The sequence below is a fragment of the Mauremys reevesii genome, linkage group 4, assembly GCF_016161935.1.
Source record: "Mauremys reevesii isolate NIE-2019 linkage group 4, ASM1616193v1, whole genome shotgun sequence".
Lineage (NCBI taxonomy): Eukaryota > Metazoa > Chordata > Testudines > Geoemydidae > Mauremys > Mauremys reevesii.
In genome coordinates, this window is record NC_052626.1 from 147,518,325 (window position 1) to 147,531,148 (window position 12,824).

General features: G+C 44.4%; 1 protein-coding gene across 2 annotated transcripts; it reads right to left on the reverse strand.

Moving 5' to 3' along the window:
• Nucleotides 1–1,499: 1,499 nt before the first annotated feature.
• Nucleotides 1,500–5,516, reverse strand: LOC120403415 (olfactory receptor 1019-like). Of its 2 annotated transcripts, none has more exons than XM_039534483.1 (2): nucleotides 5,504–5,516; nucleotides 1,500–2,443 (listed from the first exon to the last, which is right to left on the reverse strand). In XM_039534483.1, the coding sequence occupies exons 1-2, from the start codon at nucleotides 5,514–5,516 to the stop codon at nucleotides 1,500–1,502; spliced, it is 957 nt and encodes a 318-aa protein (XP_039390417.1). The 2 variants fall into 2 exon arrangements, with proteins under 2 accessions (XP_039390417.1, XP_039390416.1); XM_039534482.1 differs by lacking the exon at nucleotides 5,504–5,516 and adding an exon at nucleotides 3,184–3,199.
• Nucleotides 5,517–12,824: the final 7,308 nt, after the last annotated feature.

A 12,824-nucleotide genomic window follows, 5' to 3' on the forward strand; every position in this document is an offset into this window, starting at 1 on the left:
GAGTCACATGGGCAAGTCACATATCCATGCATGACTCAGTTCCTTACCAGCCAAGCCACATGCCTGGGAAAGCTCACATGTGGATTGATGTCTCCAAGTTCACTGTTGGCTTAAATGTTTCTTGACGGGGCACTTATTGGGAATAATTTTTTCTCAGGAAGCTGACCAACTGCTTCACTCTGGCTATTTAAAATTAAACAAGTACATAACCAATATTCACAACTTTGAATACAAAAATGATACAGGAATACAAATAGGAGGAATGTATTCAGTAGATCAGAATCTTTGCAGGGATATGTTACATGGCATGTGTAGCATAAAACATATTCCAACCATGTCATATTTACATTCATAAGCATATTTCCATAAAGCCTTATGGGGTGCAACGTCACACTGGCGTCTTACAGTGACATGTGACCATGTCACCTGATACTGGAATCCATCTGGAAGGTGTTACTTTTCCAGAGGGACTGTAACAACAGAGGTGGGTGAGAACAGACTAAACCCAGGTCAGAAAAGGCATCGGACCTGAGAAGGATTTTACCTGAAGTAACGACGGGAGTGAGAAGTTAACATTTGAAACTTATTTCTGAGTGTATTAAGCTTAGCCTTGCATGTTTTGTTTTATTTAGCTTTGTGAATTATTTTGTTCTGTCTGTTACTACTTAAAACCACTTAAATCCTACTTTTTATACTTAATAAAATCACTTTTGTTTATTTATAAACTCAGTGTAAGTAATTGTTACTGGGGGGAGGGAGGAAAGAGTTTTGTATATCTCTCTTGCAATGATATAGAGGGTGAACATTTATCATTTTACCCTGTATAAGCTTTATACAGATTAAAATTGACTTGTTTGAGATTTTGATCCCATTGGGAGCTAGGTGTCTGCACACTGGAGACATGTATCCTGCTGAGCTGGTTTCAGTCTAGATCTGCAGTTTTGGGGGTGTGGTCCAGACCCTGGGTCTGTGTTGCAGCAGGCTAGTGTGTCTGGCTCAGCAAGGTAGGGGTCTGGAGGCCCAGGCTGGCAGGGAAAACAGGATCAGAGGCAATTTCAGCACATTAGGTGACAGTCCCAATAGGGGTTTCTTTGACAAACCTGTCACACTATGCACATGGATATGTCCCTGAGGGATGTGCTATTGCAATCCGGTTGCTCTCAATCTCTCCTTTCAAATTGTTCTACTGTGGATAACCAATTAAATAACCACTGGAACAGAGACGTGAAGTTGAGCATCTCACACTCTAGGTGGCTGCCCCTAGCCACCAGCTTGTAAATTATTCTCTTTTTCTGGACCTGTGATGCTTCCTGTGATTTGTCCACTGATCTGAGTTGTGGCCTGCAGACCTTGTTGGAATACAAACAAATTAATAATAATAACAATACAATGATGAACAATACTCCCACGGGCTGTGTGAAATTATATTGCAATGGGCTGGGAATTGAATTCACCTGTTTCCACTCCCCATCACTAAACCAGTACAGAGTTAAACAGATTCAGGAATTGGTTAGGAGTTTATTCATTGTTTTCCTCAGGGCGTCCTTCACCTCCGTGTTCCTCAGGCTGTAGATGAGGGGGTTCAACATGGGGATAACCACTGTGTAAAACACTGAGGCTACTTTGTCTGTGTCCATGGAATAGCTGGAGGTGGGACGCAAATACGTAAAGAGGAAGGTGCCAAAAAGCAGGACCACAGCAGTCAAGTGAAAACTGCAGGTGGAGAAGGCTTTGTGCCTCCCCTCGGCGGAGCGGATCTGCAGGATGGTGGAGGTGATATAGACATAGGAGAGGAGGACAGTTACAAGGCTGCTCACTATAATGCAGCACACTAAAGTAAACATCACAATCTCATTGATGTGGGTGTCAGAACAGGAGAGCGCCAGCAGTGGAGGAATATCACAGAAGAAATGATTGATGATGTTGGAGCTGCAGTATGACAGCCGAAATGTAAAACACGTGTATATAATTGAATCCACCAATCCCACAGCAAACACCCCAGCCACCAGCTGTTTACAAAGCTGCCTGGACATGGTGACCATATAGTGCAGCGGCTTACAGATGGCCATGTAACGGTCATATGCCATCACAGCCAGCAAGAGACACTCAACATCTGAAAAAGCGACAAAGAGATACAATTGCACAGCGCAGGCAGAGTAAGAAATGCTTTTCCTCTCTGCTAAGAAATTCAGCAGCATCTTAGGGGAAATTATCGAGGATAAGCAGAGGTCACAGAAAGACAAATTACTGAGGAAAAAGTACATGGGGGTGTGGAGTCGGGGATCAATCCTGATTAACAAGATCATCCCCCCATTCCCCAACAGGGTGATACCATAAATCAGTAGGAACACCCCAAACAGTGGAACCTGCAGCTCCGGATGATCTGTCAGTCCTGAGAGAATGAACTCAGTCGCCTCCGAGTGATTTCCCTTTTCCATCTCCTCTGAACACAGATCAGGCAGCTGCAGAGATGTGGGCAGGTGGATGGTGCAGAAAACCTGTCCCTTCTCTGTAATGAAGTAAGTGAAGATAAATGGACATCAGTTTCTCAAAGGATGTCAGTACCCACTGAGGGAAGAGCTTAGTCCACAGAGCCAGATGTTCACAGCTGGTCATTTCAGTTGTTTGATAAAATACACACTGCATAAATAGAATGACACACAGGTTAATCAAACCCCACACAGGGACACTCCTGTTCACTAATCTGTGCAGCAAACAGTGACTTGTGACTCTGCTGTAAGACAATCAGGGTGAAAACCATCTTAGTCTGAAGAGATTATCTGTTAGCTAAAGAAGGGGTGAGAGGAAAGGAGTGTCAATCTTTCCACCCTCCCTGAGCAAGGTGTGTTCTGTGGCATGGCAGGTCGGTTTCAGGTAAAGTTGTTTACTGTGCTAATAAAGTTTTTTGGCATTTACTTTAGCCCGTATGAAAACCCAGAGACACACTGGAAAGCACTGGCTTCAGTGAATATATAATTGGCTATTTTTCCAAACAAGGAAGACACTCGGTTAGCCAAAGGGGTAGAAGTTGGGGCTGAGGCTTTTAATGCTGGAGGTCTTGAATTCAATACCTGCTGATCACCATCGTGTCTGCGTGTTTCTGAGACTGTAATTCAGGACAATCGCACATACCTGCTGAGAAGAGAGAGAGAGATGTGGTGGCGTTTCCTCATTGTCAGAAACTGCCAGTTTGGAGCATTCGGGAAGTTTTATGGTGAGATTTATGATCTATGAGACATGATTCCTGAAGCAATTGGGAATACCTGAGCTCAGAGAGCTCTAACAACTAATTAATGGGTTCAGTGAACCAAAGCCACCTTGGTGTATTTCATGCCCTGGGGATTAATTCAGCCCACTCTTTCCTACTGTATTATTAAATGATGTAATTTCTACCAGAGTTACAGGTTAGGGGTATATTTCATCCTGCTGTTTTCATTGCAAGCCGGGTACTGCATAGAACTGATCCACAAAGGGGATTTGTTTGTGGAGACTGAAAGCTTTTTTCCTTGGAAATAACACGGGGGGTGTATCAGATACCACACACCAGCAATCTCTTGAATGGGCCAGGCTCCTAGGCTGGACTACATCCCCCATGATCCATGATGGTCTCTTCTCTAGCTGAACTGCCCTGGAACATCACCAGAGTCCTACAGCCATGGTTTAGGGAGGAGGGGAGTTTGTCTTTTTGATGGAAATCTTATAATTTCCAGGGAAAAGATAATTTCATGGAAAAAAAATAGTTCAATTGAAAATCCAATTTCCAATCAAAAAAACTTCTCAAAATTTTTTTCAACCAGTCTTAGCAACAAGTCTGGTATCAAAGGAACAGAAAGTTAGATACACCTGAAACATACTGATTGTTTCAGAATCAACTCATTGTCCCAACCCCAATAGGTGAAATGTAAAACCTATAAGACATGTAACAGTACTCCAGATTAGCTACTCCAGATTATCTATCTATCTATCTATCTATCACATGCCAATCACCATGGTATTCTATGTCCTTCCCTTGCTAGGTTATTCCCCAAAGTAGGAAGGAAGGATAGGTTCATGCATTGTGCTTGATGGAGACCACATGATGACCAGAGGAGCTCAGGAGGAGACCACAGCCATCTGCTCTCCATTGTTAATTTGGTGCTTCTCTGTAAAACAGGAAATCCATGTTCAGATTGAACGTTTCGTGCAGCACAAATATCGAGGTCATTTATTGTGCATACTAAACCTAGATAAAATATACATTTTTAAAAGTTCATAGGTATGGAGGAAGAAGAAGACAGCAAAACAAAGCCACACACAAACAAGTCACAACACTGAAAATATGAAGGGAAGTAAAACATCAAGTGGTTGGTGATGGGTAATTAAATGAGTGTTTAGGACCCCCACAGTGCAGGTGCATCAGAGCCCTGTAGAAACAGGCAAAGTTCTCCTGGTTTCACACTGTGTGTGTCACCAACTCAAAAACTCAGAGTAGACTGACTTATTACGTTTTTACATGCTCTGCAGGACAATAACACATAGCTTTGGTGTTTGAAGAGAGATCCCTACTTCAAAGAGCTTGCAAATAAGGTCTTTATCCTTCAAAACACTTAGCACCCCCACCAAACCTAGTGCTGCTTGCTACTTATGAGTCAATGGGAATACTCTGAAAAGCCAAAACTATACTAGAGAGCAAAGATCTGGCCTGAATGGTTTCCAATACCTCTCCCCAAACAAATGCTAAAACGTAATGGGAATCACTTTTAATGTATGTCTTATAATGTATCATTTGAAAACTCATAATTTGCTGATCAGTATTGTCCTGATAAAAAAGGTGAGGAAAAAGCAGAAAGGAAACATCCTTGCACATAGATATTTTGTCTCCAGGTAACCAGGTGGAAATGTTTCTCATAAGGAGGATCGGATTATAAAAAGACACCACTTACTCTCCCTCTCTTTCTCTGCCTGTTGATTCACTGCATCTGAAGGGATAAAGGAAGCAGCCGTTGGACTGGGGGAGGTGTCCTGACCTAAGAAGTTTGGTCAGTAAGACTGCTGGAAGCATGTGGGGATAATGCTTTTGCTTTGAATTTCACATTATTTGTTAACTTAGGCACAAGTTGCATTCCAGCTTTGGACTGACTTTCCATAGCTCTGCCTCCACAGATTGCTGATGGGCAATTTTGACAATAATTTCTCCTAGTACCAGTTCAGACTTAATCATGCTGGAGACATATTGTATCCATTCATACTTATAGGCATCATAGAATTGTAAGGGACCTCAGAAGGTCATCTAGTCCAACCCCCTGCTAAAAGCAGGGCCATTCCCCAGGCAGATTTTTACCCCAGTTCCCTAAATGGCACCTTCAAGGATTGAATTTACAACCTTGGGTTTAGAAGGCTAATGCTCAAACCACTGAGCTATCCCTCCCCATCTAAGATTGTTTCCATTTTTTTAAAAGGTGTTCCAGTACTTTAACATTTCCTGATATTGCTCAGAACATTTCATGTTCGAGTGATGCTAAACTAAGAATTTGCATCTCAGTGCACCCCATGGCTAAGGCAGTTTCCCAATTCCAGCTGTTCCTTGTACAGCAGCCAGGTGGCGGTGTTTAACCATTTCCACAGATTCCATGTCGCTTTCAGATTGCCTAGGCCTATTTGTGCTAAATCCACATTAGCATCTGCCTGCTTGTGTAGGAGACTCTCCTGTAATTGTGATAAAGCGCTCAATTTATTTCTGATTATCTCTAAATCTACCGTATTCATAATCCCTGATTCCAAAACCAACCCCGCCTAATACAGTGTCTGCTATATCTCATTTGGTCCGACCATAGGGGCTTTGGTATGTTTCCATCCAGGCTTTTAAAATAGGCAGAGAGAAGGGCAAACAGTTTAGCTCCACTCTTGACACATTCAGCTGGGTCCAATCCATATTAATTTTAATTTCTACTAACAAAGGATTCAGGAGGAACTTTATGGGGTCACTCTGAGTTACAAACAGTCTGGATTTCTTTATCCTGATCGGGGTGCTTCTTTTGAAAGCAACATCTTTGGTCCAAGACTTAGTACGCGTATCTGGGGACCAAAAGTTTGAATCTCCATTCGATATTGGACAATATGCTGCTGTGACAGTTAGTATTGTCCCTGTCTTAAGAGGCTCATCCCACTGATATGGTAATCATGGGTAGCTGGAACTCCAGGTGGTATCCCCATAGCGACCCTCTACTTTAACCCCTATTTCCCAGTGGCTTGGTACTCCTGGGGTGTTTGTAAGGTGAACCTTAAGTCCCACTTCCCCGTCCCAGGCATAAATATTGGTATTTCCTAGTGGCCTCAGAATTCAATTTGTATTTTTATCATACCATTCTAAGAGGATTCTTGGTTCCCTGATGGGGATCCAAGATTGATTATTTATGGGGGAATGATGATTGACCAGGGGAGAGATTGCGGTGGGCTCTCCCAAGATATTTTTTAATATCTGGGAGATAAAGGCCCCCAAGAACAGGGACTGCCAAACTTGATACTGAGGTTTCATGGATTTGGAGGGTAGTAGTGGTCGAGCAGCACCTTATGTTCCAAATCCCAGGAGTCCTTTCCTGTAAAAAGTCCAAGACATTATTATTCATGCAAAAAGTTTAATCTGTAAGACATGTACCCATTTAATTTTCCATCCTTCTCACTCAATACTGTATACCATTGGGCTGAAGTGGTCCACTATGGAATAGGGTCCTGCCCATTTTGATTCCAGTGAGTGGCCCCTTTTCCCCAATTTGAGGTACATAACTTGATCCCCTGTTTCCCATAGGGCGGTTTCAGTATGCTTTTGTGCATGGATTGTTTAATTCATTTGTTCCATAGCTTGATTGGCCCTATATTGAAGAGTGGTTTTGTCTTCTTGCAGCTGCTGAAGCCACTGTAAATATTCATGGTGTGTTACATTAGGGATTTCTCCCTGATCTTGTGTTAGGTGGCTAGGGTCAATCATAAGGTCTTTGAGTGTCCAAACATAATTTGAAAAGGCTAGATTTTGGTTTTCAGTCTGTTGCTGCTGCAAATAGCTGCTAAAATGAGAGGCAGCTTGTCTGGCCAATCTTTTCCCATAGAATTTACTACTTTCCGCAGTGCTTCCTTAATGGTTCGGTTCATGCACTCTACCTGACCCGAGGATTGGGGTCGATATGATATATGAAATTTTTGTTTGATTCCTAAAGCTTGTAACATTGATGTAAAAATTTCTCTAACAAAGCCCCCACCCCATTATCAGAATCTGTTGTTACAGGGGTAGAATCATTGAATCATAGAATATCAGGGTTGGAAGGGACCTCAGGAGGTCATCTAGTCCAACCCACTGCTCAAAGCAGGACCAATTCCCAACTAAATCATCCCAGCCAGGGCTTTGTCAGGCCTGACCTTAAAAACCTCTAAGGAAGGAGATTCCATCACCTCTCTAGGTAACCCATTCCAGTGCTTCACCACCCTTCTAGTGAAAAAGTTTTTCCTAATATCCAACCTAAACCTTCCCCACTACAACTTGAGACCATTGCTCCTTGTTCTGTCATCAGGTACCACTGAGAACAGTCTAGATCCATCCTCTTTGGAACCCCCTTTCAGGTAGTTGAAAGCAGCTATCAAATCCCCCCTCATTCTTCTCTTCTGCAGACTAAACAAGCCCAGTTCCCTCAGCCTCTCCTCATAAGTCATGTGCTCCAGCCCCCTAATCATTTTTGTTGCCCTCCGCTGGATGCTTTCCAATTTTTCCACATCCTTCTTGTAGTGTGGGGCCCAAAACTGGACACAGTACTACAGATGAGGCCTCACCAATGTCGAATAGAGGGGAACGATCATGTCCCTCGATCTGCTGGCAATGCCCCTACTTATACAGCCCAAAATGCCGTTAGCCTTCTTGGCAACAAGGGCACACTGCTGACTCATACCTACCATATCTACACACCACACCACCTCATTAAAAAACTTCTTAGCTACCACCTTGGTGCTATTAATTTTAGTGGGAAATGTTTCTACCCATCCTGAAAAGGAATCAATAATTACTAACATGTATCTTTACTTCTTGGTAACTTGTCAATAAAATCAATCTGAACCCTATGCCAGGGCCCGAGCCTCCATTGGTGCATCATGGGTTGCCAGTGAGGGGGTCGTGCTCTATCCTGTGCACACCGAATGCAATTCCTTACCCATGTTCTAACATCATCTTCCATCTTTTTCCATTCTGTAACCTGTCTTAACCTATTTAAGGTTCCTTTTACCCCCTCCTGCATGAACTGATGGGCTACATTAATCAGTTCTTGCCTTTCCACTTTTCCTGGAATTCCATGATTTATAGCAGCACCCATTGGTTCGGGGACATCACTAGGGGTGCTTTTAACTTGGCTTCTAGTTACAATTGCTATACTGTGTTGTCAGGCTATTGTATCCACCCGACTATTCCAAATGGCTTCCTTGCCTGTTCCCTTGTTGTGGGCTTTCACAAGCCCGATTTTCAATTGCTTAGGATTCTATTACCCACTGGTAAATCCATTCCCACTCATCTAAGTATGCAATAACTTTACCATCCGCCGCCTTCCACCCATTTCTTTTCCAGTCCTGCATCCAGAACTGAATTCCCTTTACGCAAAAATCACTATCAGCGTAAATATACACTGGCCATGGGGAGTCCTCATATTGTTTCAGAACCTGATAAACTGAATGTTATTCAGCATGTTGGGCTGACCTGTGGTCCAGCTGGCCCTGAATAATCTCCTTGTCTAAATTGATTACTGCATATTTTACACACCTTTTTCCATTTTTTACCATTGCACTTCCATCAGTGAACCAAATATGCTTCTCTTGTCCTATCGTATCCAGTTCGTCTAGTGGGGGTGCCTCCACTAGAGCAATTCTCTGTTCCAGAGTAACCTCTGGACAGTCGTGCCGGTTTCCTTTTTCAATTAAAGCATGTGTTAACATATCTGTTTTGGATAGAGTTTTCATGGTTACCCCTCTGTTAATTAAAATCAGCATCCATTGTGCCATTCAAGTATTAGAGACTTTCCTTCCCATCAGTTTCCCTGACAAAATGTATTTTAGTTTAGTTTGGGTGCTTTGAATAGTGACTGGAGCTATTCCTGTGATTGGTTCAAAAGATTTGCACTGCCTGGATGGCTACCAGTCATTCGCGTTCCCAGGGATCAATATTTATCTCAGCTCCTTGTAGCTTCCTGGATTCATATGCTACTGGAACCAGTTTTCCATCCTCATTATTTTGTAATAGCGTAGCAGCCAAGGCCATATTGTTTGGCAGACAATCGAATAACAAAAGGCTGTGACTCATCGGGAAAACACAGTGCTGGAGCTCTGAAGCCTTTTGCTTTAAAAGCCTTAGAGCAGCATCCTGCTCTACTCCCCACTTCCAATTTGCCTTTCTCTTTAGTAATCGCCATAGGGAGTGCGTTATTTCAGTATACTTGTCAATGTGTGATCTGAGAAAGTTAAAGCCTCCCAATAGTACTCTCAAGGAGTGGGCGTCAGTAGGAGCTGGCATTTCTAGTAGGGCTCTCACCTGGCGCTGGTCTATTTACCTTCCTTCTTTCCAATAATTATACCTAAATATGTGACTTGCGGCTGCACCAGTCAATCCTTATCCAAGACTATCCTAAATCCTGGTTTTACTGGATTAATGCTAACCCTTTTTCGGTTATCATCTGAGTCTGTGCCTCAGTTTCCCCAAAGGCTAAAATATCATCCACATATAAAAACACAAATGGTCTATCTTGCGGACTCAATCTATCCAGCATATCTATCACTTGCCGGTGTGCGATTGCCAGACTGTTGTGATACCCTTGGGGCAATCGACAAAAAGTCCACTGCTGTTCTTTTATTGTAAAGGCAAAAGGATCCTGTGAGTCGGGGTTTAGGGGAATAGCAAAGAAACAATTGGATAAATCAATTACTGAAAAATATTTCGATGTGGCTTGGACCTTTTGTATAACCTGTGTCATGTCCGCCACAATAGGAGCCATAGGTATTGTACCTGTGTTCATCCTTCTGTAGGCCGTTGTTAGGCGCCAGGACTGGCCATCTGCTTTTAGTACCGGCCATACAGGGGAGTTGAAGGGTGACTTTGTTTTTCTGATTCCTCCCTCCTATTCCAGCTCCTGGATAGTTTGTACCAATTGGGCCTCCGCCTCCTTTGGATAAAAATATTGTTTTTGGGGAGGCACTAAGTCCGCAACAATTTTTACACAGGCATTGATTTTACCACAGCCTGTTTCTTTTGAGTCCAGACCAAGGGGAATTTCTGGCGCCATTCCTCATTTTGCCGGGCTGATAATGCTGCAATTGGCCTTTCTCCTCCTTTTGCTAGTACAGTAACTCCCCACTTAACAGCCTTTCATTTAATGTTGTTTCGATCGTATGTCCCTGCTCAATTACAGAACATGCTCCATTGAAAGTTGTGCAATGCTTCGCTATAACCTCGTTTGGCTGCCTGCTTTGTCCACAGCTGGCAGCCCCCCATCAGCTCCTCTACACCCACCCCAGCGCCGCCCGCCCGCCGGCATACCCCGCGGATCAGTGCTTTCCCCCTCCTCCTCCTGCCTCCTGTCTGCGGCAATCAGCTGGCTTGTGGCGTTCAGGAGGGAGGGGGGAGGAGTGAGGACTCAGCGTGCAGACTCCCCCTCTCTCCTCAACGCCGCAAACCAGCTGATTGCCACGGGCAGGAGGGAGGGGGGAAGAGCGAGGATGCAGCGTGCCTCCCCCCCTCCCTCCCCTGCCTCCTGCCTGCGGCAATCAGCTGGCTTGCGGTGTTCGGGAAGGGGGAGGAGTGAGGACTCGGTGTGCGGAGTAAAGGGGAAGGGGGGAAGAAGAAGCAGGTTAAGGGTGGCGGCTTGGGGGAAGGGGTGGAATAGGCAGGCCAAGGGTTGAGCCCCTCTGCCCCTGGCGCTTGCAGAGTAGGGGAAGCTGCCGCTGCTGCTGTGCAATGTGCTTCTCCTAGCCTACAGCACCTTCAGCCCCCTGGCCTGCCTCATTGTCTCCAGTGCCAGTGGCCGTGTCTGTGTGGGATAAGGCGGAGGCACCTCCCAACTATAGTACTATAATATAGTGGCAAAAAAAAATTTCTCTGGAACCTAACCCCCCCATTTACATTCATTCTTATGGAGAAATTGGATTCTCTTAACATCGTTTCACTTAAAGTCGCATTTTCCAGGAACATAACTACAATGTTAAGTGAGGCGTTCCTGTAGTGGGTTGTGGTCCAGAGTGAGTGGTTATTTGTTGGGCCAGTTCCCTTAGCTCCCCTAGGTTAGCTGGCTAGTTATTCTGCCAAAATGCAAGTTTACCAGCGTAATAGGAGGCCAAAGAGGCAGCGCAATCCCTTAAGGACTGGATGCTAAATGGTAGCTCATCTATCGGCGTGGCACCGTCAACTGTTACCAGACCAGCCATTACTTGCATCAGAGCCCGTCCAGTTGAATAATTCTCAGGGTTTCATTAGGCTCCTGGACGGAGGCTACAACTTGTGCTATAAAGTTACACCTGCCTATCTGTTCCCCAAATGTTGCCATTAGACCCAGGATACCGACGTCCTCAGTAACAACCAATCTATCCAGAGTGGCTCTAATTTCCGGGGCTGCACATACCCCCATGAGTCAATGGACTTCCAAGGCAGTTAGCCCTTCCCTTGCTGCAAGTAAAAACGTGTTGGTACACCAACTAGAAAAGGTGTCTCGCTTCTGGGTCCCCAAATGTCCAGCCATCGCCTTTAAATCGGTGGCCGATACTGGAACTGTGGTAATGGTCATGCTACCCTCACCATCTAAGGGAGTCATTTCGGTGGTGCGTTGGATCGCTGCTACCAGGGCTATGGGAGTGAGCTCATCATGCCTACATTCCTGCGCATTATCCCATATATTCCTCTCCCAAGTTTCCCTGAGGTCCTATATTTCCTCCTCCCAGTCTGGGTTTCCTCTGGGCAAGGTTTGATCCCATTCTCCTGCTGCAACTGCTGCAACCTGGCGGGTTGTGAAGCCTAGCTTCTGCTTAAGCTGCTTGATAATTGATTCACAGCGGTTATGCTTGCAGGTGCTTTGCCCTGTTCTAGCTTTAATTTCTTCACCATGCCCTGTAGGACTTGGTTTTCTCTTGATATTTTATCTTTTTCCTCTACCTGTTCCAGTAATCCCTTTTCCCTCACTTTTAGTTCCTGTAGGGTGTCTTTAAGCATGTCCAATTGGCCGTGGACCCCTGTAGTCAATACTTCCATTTATCTGCATCTTGCTCACTTGCTCTGAGCTTTTCACAAAGTGTAGTATCTTCTGCTCGGCCGTTTGACAGCTGGAGGAACACCTCATTACAGGTTTCCCACAATAGCCAGAGTGCAGCCAAATCCTTTTTTATTGGGGTTGAAGGTTTATAAATCAACAAATATTTTGCCAATTTCTCTTCCAAATCAGCTGGTTGGTATTTCTAATCACTCTAAAATTCTATGTTGCCCATGCTTGATTCAGGACTGACAAAAACCCTTTTCTCTTTTCACCTCTGTTGCCCGTGCCAGTGCCTAGGCTTATCAATATAGTCTGCCTACCAATTTCTGCCTTCAGGAAGTTCTACATAAATTTAGGGGAGGGATAGCTCAGTGGTTTGAGCATTGGCCTACTAAAACCAGGATTGTGAGTTCAATCCTTGAGGGGGCCATTTAGGAATCTGGGACAAAAATCTGTCTGGGGATTAGCCCTGCTTTGAGCAGACTAGATGAGGTCCCTTCCAACCCTGATATTCTATGAAACAATGAGTGTCTCAAGCTGGCTTAAGAGACAGACTCCCCACCCCACAGAAATACCCTGAAACAA